At 37.5% G+C, this 22,702-nt stretch overlaps 1 protein-coding gene across 1 annotated transcript in view; it reads right to left on the reverse strand.

Moving 5' to 3' along the window:
* Positions 1 to 22,493, reverse strand: part of LOC131984482 (myocyte-specific enhancer factor 2D homolog) — a 31,785-nt gene extending 9,292 nt beyond the window's left edge. Inside the window, 7 exon segments of the mRNA XM_059349310.1 lie at positions 4,703 to 4,884; positions 5,365 to 5,421; positions 7,122 to 7,338; positions 9,087 to 9,224; positions 9,569 to 9,772; positions 12,551 to 12,912; positions 22,295 to 22,493. Coding sequence (XP_059205293.1) covers positions 4,703 to 4,884; positions 5,365 to 5,421; positions 7,122 to 7,338; positions 9,087 to 9,224; positions 9,569 to 9,772; positions 12,551 to 12,604 — 852 coding nt within the window. The 5' untranslated portion in view covers positions 12,605 to 12,912; positions 22,295 to 22,493.
* Between the last annotated feature and the right edge of the window lie 209 nt (positions 22,494 to 22,702).

Consider the following 22,702-nt stretch of genomic DNA (forward strand, 5'->3'; position numbering starts at 1 on the left):
TATTAATATGATTTTGTCAGAATGCAATGAGGACCCAAGTCCAAATTTGTAATTGAAAGCTAGCCTAGCTGGGCAATACTTAAAACTTGACTTGAAGTTGGTAGAATTTAGAGTTTATGGCACCGGGCCGTGACCTTTTGCAAGCAATGAAAAAGCACATTTTAGTGGATTAATAATGCCGTATATAAATTACACATTTTTACAGTTGAAGAATGCAAATTGTTTTGGGCCTACAACAATGATAGATGACAATTAAAAGGTAAAGAAAAAACGTCCTTTTTTTGTTATAGTGACAGTGAGCCACTGCAGACGGCCTGAAGAGCCACAGGTTGCCTAGCCCGTAATACACTCTACAAAAAGGACTTGTTGCACTTTATATACTGCTTTTTAAAGAAATATATTTGTAACATTTCAGAATAACTTCACACAGTCGTATTTTCATTTACTATTAATACTTTTTTTTTTTTAAATCATTCTCACTCAATTGGCGCCACACCACAATTATGATGACAGTGCTGAACATTATCTTCGCTTTTTGAGCAATTTGATGAATGATAGAAACAATCAAAGCCAATCAAAATGAATGCAAATTTAAAGTGATCAGTATAGTTGTAGTTTTCAGTGTGGACGGCCTTTAATAGTAAATACAGTCAATTACAAGTTGTCTGTGTAGAGTAAACAAGAACTATCAAGTTACTGTCAGCTTCTGTGACTGAGATCTTGTTTAATGTGCCGCTGATTTCATGTTCCTCCAGTGGATGTCACTACAGGACTTACAGTATGTTACTCTGCTTAACCATGTTTTTTATGTGTCAATCAGTCATTTTTAGAGATCACAGCACAAACCTGCTGCTCGCTCAGTATTTGCACATTAAGTCAGTCGTTTAGATGACAAAATATCGGCAGTTTCTAAAACACAGGTGCAACAGACATGCTGCTAAATCTGTGAAACTGCTACCAAGAGGTTTTATTACCATGTGCCTGCGCTGAAAAACACAAATCTCTGAGGTAGCACAACACGCTGGAGTCTGGTTCAGCTGAAATATAACTCAGATAAAAGCAAACTGAGGTCCATTGTAGGAGAAAAAAAATAGAAAGGTCCTGCATATAAAAAAGCCAAGATGCAATAACTCTGGTCTGAAATTACTCTTGTGAATTGTGAGAGCGTGTGAATGCAGATCATCCTGAGAGGAAACACTGGCTGAATTTACAGAGAGAGAGAGCAGATAGACCGGAGAGAGGGGCCAGATTCAATTAACTGCCTTTGTGAAGAAGTGAGGAGGGGCGGCAGGGTGAGGGTGATGAAAATGAATCACTATCCTCTGGAAAATGAGATTCTTGCCTGTCAACTTTGAGTGGAATTGTAAAAAAGGGGGCGGCTGACAATCAGCACCAGGAGCAGAAAGCAGCAGCCATCATCCCATCATCCCTCCCTCTCTCTCTCTCTCTCTCTCTCTGAGTAAATTCAGTTGGGATTAAAATGAGTCTTTATCGGATAACAAGCTATACTTTTTAAATGACTTCTTCTGCATAAAATAAGCCATTTCCATTTTTAAGTAGTAGTAGTATTTTAGGGCAAGCATCAGCTGTAGCGTTACAACTACTTGTTTCATTCATAAAATGTTAGAATATAAATAATGGAAATTCCCTCTATAATTTCCCAGAAACCTATGCAAAACTGATGGGTTGAGCTGGTTGTTCAAAGGTTCATTTGTAGGTGGAAAAGCTTAGACACACCACTCAGTTAGTAAACTCCAAAGAGTATTGCGACCACTTTAATAACTACAATAATGTCTACACTACAAGAAATGTAATTTAATATCTGTAACTTTGCAAAATTGCTGTAGAATCTTTATTTTATTGAATTATTGTATTTGTTTGGTTTTTGCTTCATTTATTTATTTTTTATATTATTTATCATATTGGTTGCAAGTTTAATTAATTTATTTTTTTGAATTGCATACTGTAAAATGTGCAAATGTCTGAAAAACATTTTTTTAAAAACCTTTAAATAAATAATTTAATTTAATTTCCCAGAGGCCAAGGGGACATATTGTGCTTGTTTTCTCTGACCAACAGCGAAAATTTATTCTCAAACGTAACAGAGAGAATTGTCAAATCATCAGGTTTGAGAAGCTAAAATCAAAAAATATTTGCTTGAAAATAAGTGAAATTATAAATCAATTGACAAAATTGTTGCTTACAAGTTTCTGTTGATCTACTAATCAAAGATCATTTCAACACCTGTATTCTTTCAAAGATTTGGAGACACAATCCTGAAATATGAAACACTTTAAGTTAAGTTTTTGTTGCAGGTGATTTGGACACTTGACCGAGTAAAAACATTTGAGAGAAATGCCTTTAATGTAATGCAGTTAGTTTTAAAACATCTCTGATTGGCGGTTTTGGTGGAAGGTGAAAATGAGTGTCAGTGAACAGGGAACATGCTCCGCGGCGCTTCGCACCACAATGCCAAGTGAAGAGACACTCATGCTTTACGTGGCATCATAAGATGAAGTCAATGGGCCTGGATCAAAACTGAAGGACAGTTCTGCTGAAGCTCTGATCACTGTGATGGTTTGTTTTTCTGGATTATCACGATCACTATGTCATTATTATACTGCAAAGATCATGATCCTAACAACACAACCATGAGTCCTGAACCACATGCAGTCAGGCAGCAACAACAAGCTGGAGACCATCTCGATAAATGTCAGTGGAGCGAGACCAAAAACAATGAGAAACTCTTGTGCAGTGTGGTAACCATGCTAATAATGTGCGGACAGTCGATAGCCATCGACTCATGCGAGTGACTGACGTGGGAAAAATCACCTCGTTTACCAATTCCAGCTCATCCTCTGTCTGCAAGGGGTGGCAACAGAGAGAGTTACAACTCTGAGTCATGTTTATAACTAAAAATACAGTCATTTAGAAAACACAATGGTTATAAATCAAAGGCAGAATGAGTAGAATTTTACCCCCCAAAAAACAATAGACGGATACAGAAATGATGCCTCTTAATCATAACTTCTAACCCACTACCAGTGTGTAGGGGGTCTTTATTTGCAGACACTCTATTTTCTTTCCATTTTATTTTAATTTTCTCATGTTCGGGCTGTTTCTGGGTGTCACTCTAGGGTTGCAGCCCCCAGAAACAGTGCATAGGACTCTATGAAAATGTAGCAACCAGGTGCCAAACAAAAAGAAAAAAACAACCAGATACGGTGAAGTGGAACACCAAACGGACGATGCTCGTTCTGAAACGAGAGTGAATCTTTTCGCTTTTACACCGCCATTGAGCACTGAGTTTTTTTTCTATACACATGTGCTGGATTGGCTTAAAACTGGTTGACTCGGCAGGTTAGTGTCTAGATTACAACAGTTCTACCTGCATGAAGGTGCATCTTTAATTGACTACAGGTCAAAGGAGCGACTTGTTAATGAAGTGGCCGCATAATGTTGAATAAACACATTTCCTATAAATTCTGAACAATAAAAGTCTCCCTTTTTTCTGCAGCTCTTGATGTGATATCTCACTGTGGTTGTTTCTGTGTTTACTCTTCTTCCCAGCAGTAGACGGTACACTTGTTTTTACTGAAGAATAGCTTCTCAAAAGGCGTAGCTAATTGGGTGATAAACATTTAATTTCCTATAAATTCTTCACATTAAAAGTTTAAAGGCTTTTACTAAACAGCAGCAAAATCAGGACGTTTTTTGTCAGCAACTTAAAAATACTCCTATACAGGTTAGAGAAACAGCGAAATAATGCAGTCATCTGAAAGTACAAACAGCGACAACTGAGAGAAACTTCAAATCAAACCACAGAGATTAGATTTAAAGATGCAGACGAACTTTAAAAACACCTTTCTCTAGTCTCCTGCACAGACATGAACTGAGTCTTTCAACAAACGCTCTGGGGGTTAGCGGTCGGTGTGACGTCAACCCAACCTGAGCATGTTTCGCTTTGGCTCATTCTGGAGATGGGTCGGACATGGTTCGGCACAACTCCAACTCCAAAAACTGGTTATGAAAAACGTAAATCAGTGCGACATGGTTTAACTCGGCGCGGCCAAAAGTGCAACTGAAAAGCCCAACTGGTGTCATTGAACCAGGCGAAAGGCCAACTTTGAATTTTTTTAGTTTACAAACTGCAACGAGAAAATCCTGCTAATTCTGCCTTTAACGTGGGAACATGTTTAGTCAAAAGAATTATGAGAAATCTCTTCAGTATGTCAGTGGGAGTTGGCTGATTCATCTGAGACTTTACTAAAGCTGCCAGAGTAAATAATGAGATGTTGAACGTTCAGTGCAGAGCTTTCGGGTCTTTACTAAAAACACAAAAATAATGGCAACCAGCCTCTAAGGGAGTTGTTATCCTCTATATAAACACTATAAATTGTTTCAATATAATATAAATATATCAATTCCCACTGTTTCGGTACTGTTTTCCATCTCATTCATTGGCCCGTGAAGGCGTGCTTTTCTGAGACGAGGTGAAAATAATTTCTATCCCCTCATGTCCCTTAACAAATCTTCTGGGTTTCAGGTGTCTTGTTATTGTTTGTAATAGACTTATTTTAATCATCCCAAGCAACTAAGCATGTTAACAAAAGGTATAAAGTAACATTTTTTCATTTTGGAAGGTTGAAAATGTTAACTTAAAAGGACCCAGACTGCACAAGTTCGACTTGGTTAGGCTCACCATCTGCATGAGGCTCTTTCCGCCCTGTGAGGTGATGACTCGGAGGTCTGGCTTGCGGCTGTTGACCATCTGGGGGCTGGGCGGTGGAGGCGGAGACTTGGCCGGGACTACTTTCCCCAGACTGTTGCCGTTGGAAACGGTGAGGAGGCCTGGGGAGGCCCTGGCACTGGTGTAACCATTAGCTGCGGGGAGAAAGAGGTGCGAATGGACAGAAATCAATAGGAAAATCAAACAGGTGACTGCAGACAGCGGGGTGCGGGCGCTGTGTGCACTCAAAGTTAAAATAATCCTCCACGGCTTTCTTTTGCAAACTGATATTCTATTCTGAGGCGCTTTAATTTAAAGACATGTCAACGCCGACGGAATAAAAAAAAGATTTGTACAAGACAATGTCACTTCATCCACAGCAAAAATCTAATCTTATAACAACTAAAAACTGGAATTTTTGCTTGTGATTATTAGACACAATGTCAAGACAAATTTATTCCTTCCACTAAAATCTGAGGTTGGATTTGAGTATTCCTATTTTTTGTCAAATAAGTGGAACTACTATAGATGATAGTATATTGTGTGACACACGTGACTAAGTAAATTCAAAGTGTCTTAAATCTCATCTGTTTGTTTTTTTTCTACATGTAATAGTGAAGTAGTAGAGTACTCACGGACTGGACTTGGGCATCCTCCGTTTGAATTATTCAGCTCACCTCCAAGAAGAGCACCTATTGAAGGAGGAAGAAAAGGATGTGAATTAAGAAGCACAACAACACTGGAAGGTTTCACATTTTCTGAACTATAATACTTTGCTGTACTTACTTCTATTTTTTTCTGCTAAAATCTGAAAAATAAGGAAGCAACAACTTCCCTTTAAAAAGACTTATGTAAAGGATAATGAAAAGAAACCTGCTCAATCTCAACAAATCAACCAAAATGCATCTTTTGTATCTTTTTTCTCATTTTAATCCTTTTTATTCTTTAACCAGTTTTATTTTTTCCTCTTCTTTTTTTTTTGCACACTGTATTCTTCTGAGCTGCATCAGTGCACGAAGCATACAAGTGCGCTAGGGACATGCAAGTTCTACAGTTGAGAAAAAGTAGTGCCACATTAAATGTCTATGGAAAGCAACAAAATCGGTGGACATATTCTAAATATAGCGTACACGTGAAGCAGTATAACATTTTTAGGGTGGGTCTTTGTTTAGATGGTTAAAATATGTTTTGTTGCAATCCCAGTCTGTTTCCTGCCTGGAGTGCAAGTCTGGTTCTCCAAACTGGGAATGCGCAGACTGCAGGTAAAACATCTACTCTGGCTAAGCACCTCATACAACCCTGCTTCAAAAAAAAAAAATCTGAACTATCCCTTCGGGGTTTAAGTTGTTGTTCTTCTGGAGTTTTTGGTTACCAAACACTTTCAGCCAATTCTGGTTTGCATGTAGCTGGGAAATCCAAGACAAATTGCAATTGTATTTTGTGAACCGGCAAATGGAGATGCACATATGTTACTATGGGTGCTTTCACAACCCAAAGTTAAGCAAGTTTCAATCGATCTCTGGTACGGTTAGATCCTTGTTACAGTTCGTTTGCTGAAGTCCAATGTTTGATTAACATCTGGGCTGAAGAACACATACAGGAGATGCTAAATAAAGTCCATAAAAACAATTACTTATAAAATAATTATAGTAAAAAAGCTTTGACAGCAAAATCTCATGGTGCGATTGGGTCCATGTTGCTTTGTTTATTTCTGTGTTTACATTTTCCATTGCCAACTTTCCAACCAATGAGAAATAATACTAAATATATATAATAATATAAATAAATAATGGTCCGCTTATATTTATGCACTGTGAAAGCAAACCAGACTAACTAAGAAAACAAACCAAAAGTATCAATTTCCCTGATTGGTACCAACCAAACAGACTTGGGTTGTGAAAGCGCCCTCAGTGTAAATTAAAGTGTCTTAATCTCATCTGGATTTTTCTCCAGGTGCAGCATACTTGAAATGACAAGTGTAAAAGGTAGGAGATAATTACAGGCCACGCTCATTGACTCCAGTTCTTCCATGCTTAATATTTGGCTGATACAGCGCTGAACTTATAATTTAAAGGTTATACAAAAGTGAAAAGAAATTTCCAGTCGGAGGAGTGCTGCAAATGTCACACACTGCAGATTAGTGCAGTGCAGAGGAATGTGCTCCTCTCCCTGAGGAACTAATCAGCTCTTTACAAGAAATTGCATGCAATATCTGCTGCAGGTTTATGAAAGAATAACAACTGATATAGATTCAACATTACAGTGTATTTGTAGAAGTAGAAGTTGTTTCTTCGTGTCAGAAATATCTGGTCGATGGTGTAAAATCTGTTTCTGCTGGTATTTTACTGATGACTTCAGTCTCGTCACATTAGGCCGAGTATCACTCGCTCACCTGCACTGGCTGGTCGCTGTGGCAACCCAGGAGACACCGTGTTTCTCTGAAGGGCTGGTTGCTGTGGCGACAGGAGGTGGGTATCCGTGAGCGATGAGGATGTTACATAGGAGGTAGTTACCAGCGCATTGCCAGGGTTGCTGAACTGCAGTGTGCTTTGATTGGACGCCTGGACTGTGACCGGCATGGAGAACGTCTGGGGTGGAGCGGCCGACTGCTGCGGAGAGAAACTCACTTTTAGTCTTCATCGTACAGCATCGTAAGCTAATCGTCTCTTAAAACGCTAATATGAGATGATGTATCTGTTGGGCTTTAATTACAGGTAAGTGTCCAATGTGCTGAGCTAGGACAGTAAAATAAGTTCATAGATTTGCGACAGTTAAGCCGATACGTGTTTGAACAAGAAATCTCTGTTGCTCTAATTCTCCAAATTCCTGATGTATGGACATGAAGAACCAACTGACAACGTAAAAGGTTTAATATTTAACATTCCCACTTTAAATTTGTGTCTAAAAATGCCTTGACCCATTGCCCTGTATTTTGTGTACTTGCATTATCCCAAATATTTCCAACAATATTCAAAGCCAGAGAAATTTGTAATTTCCTAATGCATAGTAGTAGAAATTAAAAAAAATATTGATGTAGACAAATCTAAACATCTAATCAGCCAACTACACGGCAGCAACTCAATGCATTTAGGCATGTAGACATGGTGAAGACAACCTGCTGAAGTTAAAACTGAGCATCAGAATGGGGAAGAAAGGTGATTTAAGTGACTTTGAACGTGGCATGATTGTTGGTGCCAGACAGGCTGGTCTGAGTATTTAACTAACTGCTGATCTACTGGGTTTTTTTTACACACGAGCATCTCAAGGGTTTACAGAGGATGGAAAATATCCAGTGAGCCAACATACCTTATTAATGCCAGAGGTCAGAGGAGAATGGCCAGACTAGTTCAAGATGATAGAAAGGCAACAGTAACTCAAATAACCACTTATTACAACCAAGGTCTGCAGAAGACCATATCTCAACACACAACACGTCCAACCTTGGAGCAGCTGAAGACCACACCGCCACTTTATTAGGTACACCTTGCTAGCTAATAAACCTTTCTCATTCTCTTCAACTCACTGTCATGTGATCTGGCAACATGCTGTAGATGGCGTTACCCAAAATCTCAGAAGAACAGAGGGCGTTAGCAAAACTGTGTCAAAACCATTTTCGTAATGGTAAATATGGCTGTTAGTTAGTGTAAATATCTAGACAATACTTCCACACTAGTGGCGGAAGAGGTGATCACGCACACTTAGGAGAGTGTATACGATTTCACAGCACTGGCAAAGCTTGTAATGAGCTATCTTCCTTAAATACAGTATCTTTGGTAGTAAGTCCAAATTGTGTCTTGCAATTATATGCATACTGCGTGCAACAGTACATACTTTGTAAGGGCAGCTGCAGTACAAACGAAAAGTAAAAATAAAAAAGTATGTGATGATGAACGCAGCTTATGCTTACGCATTGGCCTTGCAAGGTTCAGGGCTGATTTAAAAACAGCAGAGGGCATGTTGGGCCATTTTCAAACCATAAAATGCAGATGATGCATTCGGTAAGAAATGTCAATTATAATTAATGTGTTTCATGACAGTACGGTTATATTATTTAGTTTACAGTTAAAAAAAACATGTTTAAATTTGCAGTTCCGCTTTAAAAACTCTGGCCAGATATGACTGTAGCCGTGAACTGTTCTAATATCTGTTATCTAACACAATGATCTTAAGTTTCTGATCTTCTGCAAAAGTCCCAGTGACAAAAGTGTGAAAAGAAGCAGTTAGAGGAACTTCACCCCAGTGACTGTTTCCTGTAGGCGCTCAAGCCGAACACAGAATAATAACAAACAAAGGCTTTTAGTCTCCAGTGAAGAGAGAAGCAGAACAAACAGTAATTACAGTACACTCCATGACTTACTCCGTAGCGTTTGAAGAGAACATCCAGGTCCTCTGTGGTCTTACGGTATTTGTCATCATTAAGGGGACTTTGGTCGATAGAGTCTTCACCGTCTGGCTCTGGACTGTCACAACCGTTGAAGCCTTTCTTTCGCAAAGTCTGTAAAAGTAAAAAAGAAAGTGAGAATTTTTTTTTTTTTTTTTTTTTTTAATCAGCCAGTTAAGCTTAGGACATTCTGATTAGGTTTTTCAGTCCCCAAAGTTGATCTGGTATCTCCAACACTGAGTCAGATCTGAGACTTATATTTATCTTAATGTTGATTTAATATTTTGGACTTGATTCTCCAGCTTCCACTTTTAAGAGGAAGTAGTTACAGTCCATAAATAATAATTGGTATCTTATCTTTATTTAAGGGTAAAGTCTCCCTGTAATAATAAATGTTGCAACAACTTTTTTTAGACAACGCATCACATGAGCGATAGTTCATGTTAATCTGGATTTACCTCGATGATGTCTGCGTTGGTCCTGCTCTCGTGAGGCTCGTTGTACTCTGTGTATTTGAGCAGGACCTTGTCCATGTCAGTACTGGCATACTGGAACAGCTTGTTCGCGTGGTTGAAGATGATCAAAGCGATCTCGCAGTCACACAAAACACTCAGCTCGTAGGCTTTCTTCATCAAGCCAAACTTTCGCTTTGTGAACGTCACCTGAGAGAGAAACAGGGCCGAGGGTTGGGGAAAAAACACAAAGTTTTGTGTCATGATTCAGGTACACAACTCTCTCAATTTTCTCTATTTTCCTGTGTCTCTTTCTCAAGGTTAACACTTTGATATTGAAATAATTATCAATATTATTATTAGGTCTTCTGTGATCCACCCACAAAGAGGTCTAGACTTGCAAATCAAAATTAAATTCACAGTTAGAGAGAAGTCGGTGACGTGCAAAAAGTCTTTCAGGTGCCTCGCAATAAAAATAAATCATAAAGTCACATTGGATAACACATCCAACAAATATTATTATTTTGGTGCTCTTTAGCTGTCAGAAGAGTCACTGAAATATAAGTTTTTTCAGCATTAAAAATTAAGCATTTTAAGCATTAATTACAATGCTAATACAATCAGATATATGCACTAAAAGAAATGCTCTGAATTTGGACATTTGTTGATTTTATTTTTTGACTTATCAAATTTAGTTTAATTTGTGATATCTCAGTTTTTCCTCAAGTTCCTACTGATTCTGCCATCAAATTTCTATGTGGTCCATACAGTACTGTACATAGAGGACACTCTTTGGTCTAACTTGAGATTGTGGCACAAAAAATGGGAATAGGTCCATTTTTTAGTGCCAAAGTAGAGAGCAAAAGCACAAATGATGGGGAGACCATCTGTTTTTTTCACTGGTTTCCCATTAACCAGTTGGTCAATGGTAAGCTGGACAGTTGCAACCTGAATTCAAACTGAATATCATTTTTTTTTTTTTTTTTATCTTTGTTGCCAACCTTATCTTTACACGGATTAAAAGATTTTTTTATTTAAATGAAATTTGTCAAAATGTTGAAATGTTGTGAGCAAGTTAACCAATTTGCAACTATTAATTTAATCAATCAACTGAGCCCCTGTCTACAGGTACACAGATATTTATGGAAACTGACATTTTCTACCACATTTCAACAACTTTTCAAAACCACAGATATGGAAATTTCCACCCACACGAGTCACATTTCAGTTCCACCATGGCACTTCGGGTCATGTGCCGGAAGCATATTTTTAAAAAATAGGCATCAAATCTTTATAAATAAAGAAACAATTAGCTACTACTGTTGCACGATTGTTTGATATGTTACTACCACCAAAAAAAAAAGCTTGTGCAGCATGCTCGAATGGTACATGATATTTTTAAATAGATGGGAATCATAATAAAATATCTGTATAAATGTAGACAGGGCTTAAATTATGCTGCATACAAATTATTTTAAATGGCTTAAGTTATCTGCCATAACTGATCCTTTCAATGGAATATGTTCAGTATTTGCTGGTTTCAGGATCCGTATGCAGAGTTCAAGGTCAGAGCTGTGAGGAAGTGGTTCACATAAACAGTGATAACTGGGGGGGGGGCACTGAATTAACATTTTTATCCAACGACTCATTACACAACTGAGACAACAAGAAAGACGTTAGTCAGGGAAAAACCAGGAGCCACTCTGAAGGAGCTGCTGTGATTGTGGATCAAGGTGAACAAAAATCAGTGCAGCATTTTACAAATCATGGCTGCTCGGCAGACGTGACACATGACAATGTGTTGGATACTGAGAGGAGAAACATGTGGAGGACTGAGAGCACGCTGCTAAATATTCTGTGGTGTGATGAAACCATAATTGAGCTTTTCAGCAGTGATACAAAGCACTTTGTTTGGCAGAACTCTAACTCATCTCCTCACTCATCCAACACCGTCCTTGACTGTGAAGTGGGGTGGCAGCCTCACGCAGTGAATACTTGTGACGAGAACAGAAACAAACAAATGGAACTGAAAAAAAGGGCAAATTCCTGAGGACGCCCTGCTATAGAGTATTTGAGGTCTTTTACCGCAGCAAATGTGTATATTTGAATTTGACAAAGCCAAATCAATTACAGAGCAGCTTCAGAATGAGAAAAACTCTCATAAAAAAGAGAATCTGTGAATGACTTCCAGACAGCTGAGTTCCCACAAAATATATAATATGCCTGGCGCCTCAGGCTCGTAGTGAGCAATATCAAAAACCTCAGCACCAAAGATCAGTTTGGCTCAGTATATTGCAAACATCATGATTTTAATTTGTAGATACTGTTTCCTTTAATTTCTGACCTTTTGTCATGAACATGAAAACAATGTTTGTCACATATATTTGAATAATAAAATGATAAAATGATCTTTACCTTCATTTTATTTATTAACTTCAGAATAAAATAGATTTTTAGACGATACTGAGGACTGAGTAAAACCGATTTTTAGTTCCAAAAGCAGAAAACGCCTTACAAAATGTCATCCACAAGAGTATTATATTTTTATAATATCTAATACAGCTGGATTTTCAACTGACAAATCAATAGCTAAATAAAGAGACATTTGGCACACATGGATTCAATAAATAAATAGAATTAGGTGTAGCAGTTTACTGTGATTTTACAAAGCAAAAATGTAAAACAGATTATTTGTAGATCTATCTTAAACTGGATGTTGACTGCATTTTACTTGTAAACCGACTTACAGTACTAAAGTAACATTATTTCTATTATTAATCCACATATTGTTCTACTGAGGAAATGATTGTTATTTAGCAGAAAATTACATCTTGACTTTAACTCATAAATGGACGACAAAAAATGCTTTTTTGAACGTATCGACTAGTTAAACTCCTTATGCTCCTGAGAAAGATTTTTTTTAAAGCTGATTAACCAATCGAATAATCATAAAAATGATCAACAGATAAAAACTAAGTCAAGACTCACCTGCTTGTTCCTTTCATCGGTGATCCGTTGGATCTGAATCTTTTTCCTACCCATGATGCTTTGCAGTTGCGGAGACAAATGTCGTAGTCAGTCAAGTGGAGAAGCGCCTCTCGGAGGGTGAGAGAGGAAGTGCAGACCTCTAACTTCAGCCCAAAAACAGTCAGACACAGTCATGCATCCAAGGATACACGCACACACACATTTCTCTGGCCAGGTGTGGGGAGGCGACGCTGACGGGCGGCGAGAGTGAAGAGATGTGAAACGTTGAGGCGTGGAGGCCCTCAGTTCATCGTTTGTTCAACAGGGACGAAAGTGACAAACTTCCCTGCAGCTGCTGTGGTGAGGAGGACGCCACTCCTCTCCTGCCAGACAGAAAAGTTACACAAATATCAGACAAACATCAAAACAAGACAAGAGGATAAATCTACAGTGTGTCTGTTGAAGAGGATTCATAAATCTTCATATTTTTGTCATATGAGAAATAAAATGACAACATAATTTATCTAAATTAACCTCAGAACAACAGAGACAACAATACAATCTGATTATTGCGGCAGGGGGTCACTGACAAACATTAAAGTCTCCATCTCAACACTTTGAACCAGAATCTCAGGTGAAATGCTTCGGCATCGTGATTTCATTAATTCCAACACCCACGATTAAAAAGCAACAAACATGTCAAAAGAGAATGACTCTTAATTTAACTGATTTGTGATTTAATCTCAGGTTTTGAGACGTTCTCTTTCTACCTTCATAGTGATTGTCAGGAGAAGTTAGTGTTGTATTTGGTTCAAGTACACTTCAACAACATTACAACATCACAATAAAGTGCTAGATATATGCACATACAAAGACATAAAAAACAAAATATTCTTCATCTCTTTGCTTCTCTCTAAATGTGTCTAAAATATTTCTCTACATCAAGTCGACAACTAGCCTAGATCTAATTTTTGAAAGTGTATAAGTTTAAAGGACCCTATGAAAATAATTTTATTCTTTCCCAAATTTCATGTTTTCCATTAAAAATTTTCAGGATTCTGTGATTTACGATTCAAGCACATTTTGTCATTAACTCAGTGAGAAAACATTCGAAATTTAATGACTATCAGAGAATTTGATGTAAAAACATTTCCCCCAATTCCAAAGTAGCTGTTACATTGTCTAAACGGTGAATAAAACTGAACGAAGTAATCTGCTAATCCTTTTTGACATATACTCAATAAAAATTGTACAAACACAATATATTAAATGTTCAAACTGAAATCTGAATTTGAAGCATCCTGCATTTATTTAAGGTTGACGCAGTGTCCAAACTTTTGTGGAATCAGGGTTGTAGCAGTCGTTCTGTATTTGAAAGAGAAATTAAAAACCTAGTGTACTTTTTTTATTCATATAAATCAAATAACTTAGCTTGAAAGTGTCTCCTCGTATCTGTTTATTACGGTAAAACACACTATTTTAAACATTTTTATTGCATGCCTAAAGCTCTCCAAAGTGCTCTTAAATTTCCCACCTGAGGAAAGTATGTGCTATCCGTCAAGCCCTCTATTGTCCTATAAATTTCCTAAAACCTCTTTTACACGAAAAACCCAGAATGCATATCTTTACCTCCGCCTGAGTTATATTTATGTGACACTATACCTGTCAGTGGTGAAGCAGTCAATGATTTATGTGTAAAAAGAAAAGCCATAAAAGCCATTTGAAGACATCATTTTAGAAAATTCATGATAAAAGTTTGCCTGACCATTTTATAGGTTAATTGATTGATTGATTAATTGAGATGCTAAGACCAAAACCTGTGAGTCATCAGGACACACAAGCAAAAGGTCAGCATGTTTATCCACACGCATGATGCTTCAGTCCCTTTAGGGCCATTCAGTAAAAAAAAACCTGACACAATCAATGCCATTGAAAGTGACTCAATGGCAAAGGTCAAGGGTGCTCCACAAGGCTTTCAATCAATATCAATATTAAAACTGGTTTGGATAAGTCAAAAGTTATATTGCATCAGAGGTGCCATATTGACCCCTACAAGGGCTTCACACATCTTTTTGTGTGGCAGTATTGTAGGTTTGCTTTGTGTGCAGGCTGAATCAGTGTTTGGTACTCTTTCTACCAGCCTGACTCTGAAATTCTCCTTGACATGAAGGTCTGAGAGTCGTCAATAAGAAATGAAAATGATGAACAAATGATGAATAAGAAAGCCTTGAGAACTTCTGCACGGGTAAGTCTCTCGGCCATGTTACACAACTATTGGAGTCAAATGATTAATTCTCTCTAAAGTGAAAAAAACAGGTGTAAAAGGCCTTGTAGCAAGATTCAGATTTTTCAATGCATCAATGGTGGCATAGATAAATATTTAGAAATTATTATATTGCAGCAGTAACAACAATTTCCCTTTGTTCAACCGTGTCAACATATTAACATTGCTTACTATGCATTTTACTGCATCTGTAATTACAAATTAGTCACTTAATCTTTATAATTAACTCAAATTAACTAACAGTAATATATACAGCTGCACATATCCTTCGTTTAAATACATCTACAACTGTTATTTAAGTCTACAGTAGCACTGCACTGTTAATCATATAATAATCACAATTACAGCTTAAACAGTTAATTTAACTATTTTTTTTCCCTCAGGTGCATTAAATCAAGCACTCCTCAGAGCTCAAAGTAATGGAATTAATCAGTTAATCAACAGGAAATTAAATGGCAACTATATTGAAAATTGATTATTAATTTCTCAAGCAAATTTTCAAGCAAAAATGCCAAACATTACCTAATTTGAGCTTTTTAAATAGGAGGATTTTCTCTGGGCCAGTACCAATGTTTTTTGTTGTTCTTGTTTCAGTTTTTATTGTCATTTGCAAGGGAAACAGAAATATCTTTGATGTAAAATATTGATTTTGTTGGACTGCAAATAACCAACACAACATTTAGAAAAGCTCAAAATTGACTTGACGCATTAGATAAACCTCAGCCACGACCACTGTTTAATGGTACTGGGAAATACATATCAATGCATCCCTAATTTCCTCCTTTTCTGATTTAAAATTACCACCCTGGACTCTGGGACACAATAATGAGTATTTACTAATATAATTGTGAGATTCATTTTTGACTGTCTGACAGATCTTAACCAACATTTGTATTGTTTGTAAGTAGAAGTATTTCACTTGACTTTGTTTTTTTGGGGGGGGAGGTTTGTATGTATGTGTTTAATATCGTTAATAAAGGGAGAGGGATATCAGCATTTTCTATATACATTAGCTTTACCAAAAAACATTCTTCTTATTCTCCTCTTATACTTAGGCTCAGCCCATCAACAATGGTATTAAGTTTTCCCTCCAGTCTTGACCCTCTACGTCCATGCTCTCCTGTGGGATTGTTGTTAGGCCAGACGGAAAAATTGAAAAACGCCAGTGGAGTGCACATGGGGCCTCCACAAACCACATTTCAACACTTCAGAGCGTCCAGCTTGAGAATTAATCAGAAGTTGTAATAAAATCCAGCATATTAGGTTCAACTAGAAAAATCTCAGTGTCATTTATCAGTGCCATGTATTACATCAACAGCAGCAAATGAAACTTCAGACTTCTATATCAACCATATTTATTTTTAGAAATACATCTTCACTTTTCTGCTTGCCAACTCTAAATTACTTCTATTTAGTGAGGTATAAAAATTTTAATTTTGAGGAAAAGGAGTACTGGTCTCAGATGGAGAGATGAGGTGAAACAGCATCGGGGCAGAGAAGTTTGATCAGTGTTTCCCCTTTTTTTTGGTGGAAACTGACTCAGGTTGGTAGAAAATTTATAGTCAAGTCTATCACACCTGGAGCATTACTGGTTATCGTGTCAATAAAAGTTCTCATCTACAGCTGGAACGATTGGTTGATTAATCAATCAGCACAAAAATAATCCGCAACTATTTTTATAATGGAAAATTGTTCCAATTTCTGTAGGAAAAGCAGTAAAAAAAAGTGCAAACACATTTTCAGGTTTCTACTTATAAAATGGCAAAATTTACTTGCCTCTCTTTGTTATACGTTAGTGAAAGTACAACAGTATAATTTTGAGTTTTGGACTTTTGGTCAGACAAAACAAAACATCTGAGGACATCACTTCTATTTTATGGACCAAACAATTAACTTTTAGTCTGTATATTGTTTCAAAAAGACACAAATGTCCATCATGCCCCAGAGCCCACTGTGACATCTTAAAAAGCCTTTTTTCCCATTTCTGCTTGATTAATGACATTTTTTCTGCCGATTGACTAATTGTTTTTGCGCTATTTCATAGCTTCTATCAGGTGAAATTAGACAATTTTTCCAGGTTCCCCTCTAGAAACACAAACATGTTCAGTTGGGAATCAAAACTGTAGAAGGACCTACATGTTCTTATAAAAAAAAATTAAAATTCGTACATATTCAAGGTACCAAAGATGTTTATACAACAAATCTTGTCAGATGACATCAGTGATAAGACACTTTAAAAGTGTATCCATTATCTAAAAGCATTACACACAGTCCAGAAATAGATTTGGACAGCTGGCAAAACTGGATGGAGCTTTTCATAAATTGTATATCTGTGTTCACAGCAGCTGAGGACATAATCATAGATCATTAATTAATTGCAACTGTAAGACACCAACCCAAAACAATTACCACAAGAAGATGCAGAAATATCCCACTGCGAGAGGGAACAATGATTAAAAACAGCTCATCCTTACTGACTACCAACTTTGCCATTGTCAAGCTACAATATTATCTTTGATTAGCTGTGGATCGACCAGAACGAGGCGACACTGCAAGGCTTCTGTCTCGCCTCCCTCTCGCTGACTGCCCTCTGCATGGCTGCCCCCTCATTACTGTAATTGACACGTTCATCCCTCCTCTTCCCCCTTAAGGCGCTGATGGCTCAATTAGGAGCTGGCCGGAGGACTGATTGGACGCCAAGATAATGAGGTCGCCGCTTGGCTAAAACTGAGCCCTGCATCCAGCCAAACCAAGCTCGCTCTGCGACATATGAGAATCCCAAGAAGCAGAAAAGACTGTTTATAAGTCAATCCAAAGACACTAGATATAAGTGCATAATAGTGGAAAATGAATCACTTTTGGCTGGACCAGGTTGGCCTCATTATCTTAAGGGGGCAGGCATTTGGTCACACTGGTAAAACAAAGTGAGTCACGCACATGTTATTCGAATCATCCAAGCGATGGTTATGCAACCCTTGAATGTTCTTCTGATGAAGGAGAGCGCAATCAAGCTCAGGGTAGGCATCTGTCTGTTTTGGAGGAGTGTAATTAGTGGCTGTGACCTTTAGCGGATTATGCACTAGCCAATGAAATGTGCTAGAGCCCTGAGATAAATGGTCGGAGCCTCAAACATGACTTGCAGTGGGGTTTGCCTATCCACAGCTCTCAGACAGGGGTTTAGGACAGCCTTAATGGCTCAATTGCCACTCGCCAACGATAGACAGCATTGATTTACATTCACTTAGTCCTTTGCAACGATCTTTAACCTGACAATAAAAAGGAACATACAGGCGACACAAATATACTGATGTTTCATCACTACAAGCATCACACGCAATTAGAGCTGATACGAACTATTGATTTCATTGTTAATTCTATTCATTTTAATTAACAATGTGAAATTTTCTATTTTCTATTTTTCTATTATCTTTCTTTCTATAAAAGTGACAGAAATAAGTTTTAAAAATATCCATTAAAATTCCCCAGGTTCCAAAGTGGCATCATTAAATTGAATACCTTTTTTTTTGTGACCATCAGACCAAAACCCAAGATATAAAATTTGTAAAATGTTTGTCATTTTTGCTTGAAAAATGACTTTACCAGAAAATAGTTGGATTAAATATCTGCACATCAACTTATCGATAACCAATTATTAATTTCAGCTCTACATGCCATCTATAAACCCTGATTCCAAAAAATTTGGCACGCCGTCTTTAACGTAAATAAAAGCGGAATGCATCAAATTCAGAATTCAGAGTGTATATTTACAAAAACTATCCCTTTCTACTGTGAAAGAAGCTGCCACTTTTCACAGAATAACACACTCAATTTTCTCTCCTTGAACCATGACCTGACAATAATTTTAGTAACATAAGGTATTACACAATATGAGGTAAATTACAAGACAACTGCTGTCAAAAGAATTACCTCAAAGCATAATACCTACCCAATTAAACAATTTTAATAATAACATATTTCATGTCTCATTTAACACTTTTGAATTTGGATTATTTCCCCCTCATGTCTCACTATGAAATAACTATTAGCAGACAAATCAATGAAAGCATCCAATAAAAGCCCTGAGGTATCACTGTTTCTCTTCCACTTGACAAAATAAAAAGGAGATACAAGGAAAGTAAAACGTATCACCCTGGAAAATCTTTGAGAAGTTGAGAAAATAAATAACTTTCTAGAAAAGTATTTCAACCAACATCAAGGACTGAAACTTGGAATGAAAAAATTTCTAATCAGCCAATCAAGTGGCAGCAACCCAATATATTCTGACATGAAGATATGGCTAAGACGGTCTGCCAAAGTTCAAACTAAGCATCACAATGAGGAAGAAAGGTGATTTAAGTGATTTTGAATGTGGTAGTCTGTTGGCGCCAAAGGATCTACTGGGATTTCCACGCACAACCATCTCTTGGATTTAAGAAAATGGTTAGAAAAAGAGAAACTATCTATTAAGCTGCAGTTCTCTGGATGAAAATTTCTTTTAGCAGAGGTTAGGAGAATGGCCAGACTGTTTTAAGCTGATAAAAAATAGCAATAACGATCCAGATAGCCACTCGAAAAGCATCTCTGAAAGCACAAAATGTGAAACCGTGAAGCACATTGGCTGCAGCAGCAGAAGACCACACCGGGTGCCACTCCTGTCAGCTAAAAACAGAAAACGGAGGCTACAATTGGCACCAACTCTATAATATTGGACAACAGTAGATTGGAAAAACAATGACTGATCTGATTAGTCTTCATTTCTGCTGTGCCATTCAGACTGTAGCATCCGAATTTGGCTCAAACAACATGAAAGTATGAATCAATCCAGCCTTGTATCAACAGTTCAGGCTGCTGCTTGTGGTGTAATGGTGTAGGGGATATTTTCTTGCCCCTTAGTACCACCTGGGCATTGTTTAAAAGGCACAGCCTACCTGGGTATTGCTGCTACCCAAATCCATTCCCTTTATGACCACAGTGCACCCATCTTCTAATTACTTCCTCCACACCATGTCAACAGAGCTCTAATAATGTCAAACTTGTTTCTTGAATATGACAATAAGTTCAATATATCAAATGGCTTCCACAGTCAGCAGGTCCCAGTTCAATAGATGGGGGTTCAATCTGGTACTGGCAAGGTGCACCTACTAAAGTGGCCAGTGAGTGTATGCATCTATTTCAAACATTTCATAAAAATCTCATCTATTTTGGTCTTGCGTCTCTTAAAAAAACACCTTTTGTGTTAAATAAAACATGTTAATTGCTAAATATTTGTGTTAAATCAACAAAAATCCTGAATTGTTTGATTTGTTGTCTGTCTTGTTTGGCTTTACTTGACCCGAGAGACAAAAGTTCAAAGTCTTATATCCCAAATAATGCTACCAATTCAAGACCTGATTTCTATCTCGAGGAATTGCTGCTTGGACTTCAAGAAACCCTCAGTTGATTTAATTCTGTTCATCTTGGCAACCACTCCCAGCTTTGTCAGCTCAAAGTCCTACCCATAGGAACTTCAAGTTTCGACAACGCTGTTATTTCAAGCACTTTCATAAAAATACTTCAGTTGATGATACCGTGGCAAGGTTTTTTTGGGCAGCAGAGTTGTTGATCCTGCTGTGAGGCAAGTAGAGAAATGGGAATCTTTGGGAAATGGAGAACTTGGCTTTGACTTCTAAAAAATAAGGATTCAGCAGCAAATCCAACACGCATATTACAATAAACATGCTGCTGGTGGAGAACTAATGATTGAAATGTGTCATATATGTTTATATGTACAGGCTGCTCTTCAGAATATTGCTCAAACTCTCAAGATAGACAAGTTTAAGTTATGTTTGTGATGAGTAATATTCCCACAATTCATGATTTGTTGAGGAATTTTATTTACAAATGTATGTCTCGATTACCTTATTTAAAAAATGAAATCAAAACTGTCCTGTGAAATGCAATATGTATATATTTTTCTCTTCGTATTGCCAGTATTATATCATTTTTATACTGATATTTACCAATTTGTGGTATCGCAATATACCGGTATTTCAATCACCGTGATATTTGGAAAATGAAATAATGAATCAAAAAGTTAATTATGGGCAAACAAAACCATGGGAGTATTCCAGCGCCTCTTCATTAATATTCTGTTCGCTTAGGTTATTTGTTCTTTTTGCATGCTTTTGTACAGTTGTGGTTACAGACTGTCTTTCCACCTCCCCACACTCATATTGAGTCTTTTTTTAATTTGTGAAAAATAGATTTTAAAAAAGGCACAATAAGCCAAGTTTAAGATGAATTTGGTTGATGAAATTATGATTTATTTATTTCATTCATTTTCTATAAATTATTTTGGACAAGATAATAAGCATGTAGTGACAATCTGATATTGTAACTGTGTCTGAAATAAAGTCAAATAGAAAGCTGAACATGTGCTCAATCACTGCGACTGCACTACCATCAGATGTTGATATTAGTCCATCTGCTGGAATGGTACACAGTGGTGTATCACTCTGTCAAACTGGCCTATTTCTTGCCCCACAGCTTTGCTATCTAACCCGGGTATGCACAGAAAATCATGGCTGCTGATTCCCAGAGCAATAAACGTATACAGCCAAATGCTAAAACATAATTCATAAATCAGCCCTCTAATTTGACTATGGTACAGAATATTAGAATATAGCTCTACAGCTAACAGTAAATAAACCCATGCAAATGCCTTTTGGCTGCAGCCTGACATCTGGCAATATTCATATTTGAGTGTCTTTTGTACCAAATCTCATTAAGCCACTAAACGCACACACAAACTTAAACCAGAGCAGAAAAATATATTTTTCTTGAGGCTGTTTTTTTTTCATAGTGAAGCTGGAAAAATGCAGTAGCTTTGAACAAAAGGTCTCTTATATGGGTCTCTTTAATGGAATAAAACTACTGAGCATGTTAGATCTGGTATGTGGAGTCCACATGAGGTTAAAATGATTCCTTTTTAACAGAAAGTAGGAGCAGGGCTCATGGCTGTGTGCTACAAACATTATGACAGATGGAGTCTGGAGACTGAGTAGGCCCACTGACGGCAGACAGGTACCCTACAGGGTCTAATTTGACACGCTGTAAGCTAATACTGCTATCAAATCGTGTGTCCTGATTTTTAACAAACCAAACACCTTCATTTAAGACACAAGAAGCGGGGTAGATTTACTCTACAGAGCCGAAGACGAGCTCTCTAATCAGGCCATTTCACAATTTTCAAGTTACGAGTCGACCGACAGCCATTACCTTCCTTATACTCTCTCCATATAACTCGGCTATGCGAGCTGTAGCACGCACTACTTTATATCACATTACGGACATTTTGTATTCAAATTATCACTATTATTCTATATAATATAAATATGTACTGGGATGCTCAGTAACTTTGATATATTTAAATTATATAGCTAGCAGGTCTTGATCTGTGCGAGGAGAAAAGACGCAGGAAGGAAATGTATCACTCCACTTACCCAGAAATATTGCTGATAAAAAGCCGAAAATAGGCCGTTCGCCACGCACTCCAGAAGTCTTAATGTCTTAATTAAGACGTGTTAATTATTTACGCAGAAGCGACGTCTCTTTTTACATGAATCCGCGGCATTTTATTCCATTTAATGTTGAAGTAACTATACTGTCCACCCAGGCGATACAGCGTACCCAGTGTACGAGCGACGTCATTGACATTAGCCCTTGACTGACCCGTCGGTAATCCAATGAGAAGCTGACGTGCGGGGCTTTCGTCCAATCAGAATACGGTGTCGCCAAAGTGGGCTGGTCTAAGCGAGAGGACATGACGGAGGTGACGGCCATGTTCTGCAATAGTGTTTGTATCCCTCCGCTTCAGTATTTACCTTTTGCATGATTTTGCATGTGGGGAA

The sequence above is a fragment of the Centropristis striata genome, chromosome 14, assembly GCF_030273125.1.
Source record: "Centropristis striata isolate RG_2023a ecotype Rhode Island chromosome 14, C.striata_1.0, whole genome shotgun sequence".
Classification (NCBI taxonomy): Eukaryota; Metazoa; Chordata; class Actinopteri; order Perciformes; family Serranidae; genus Centropristis; species Centropristis striata.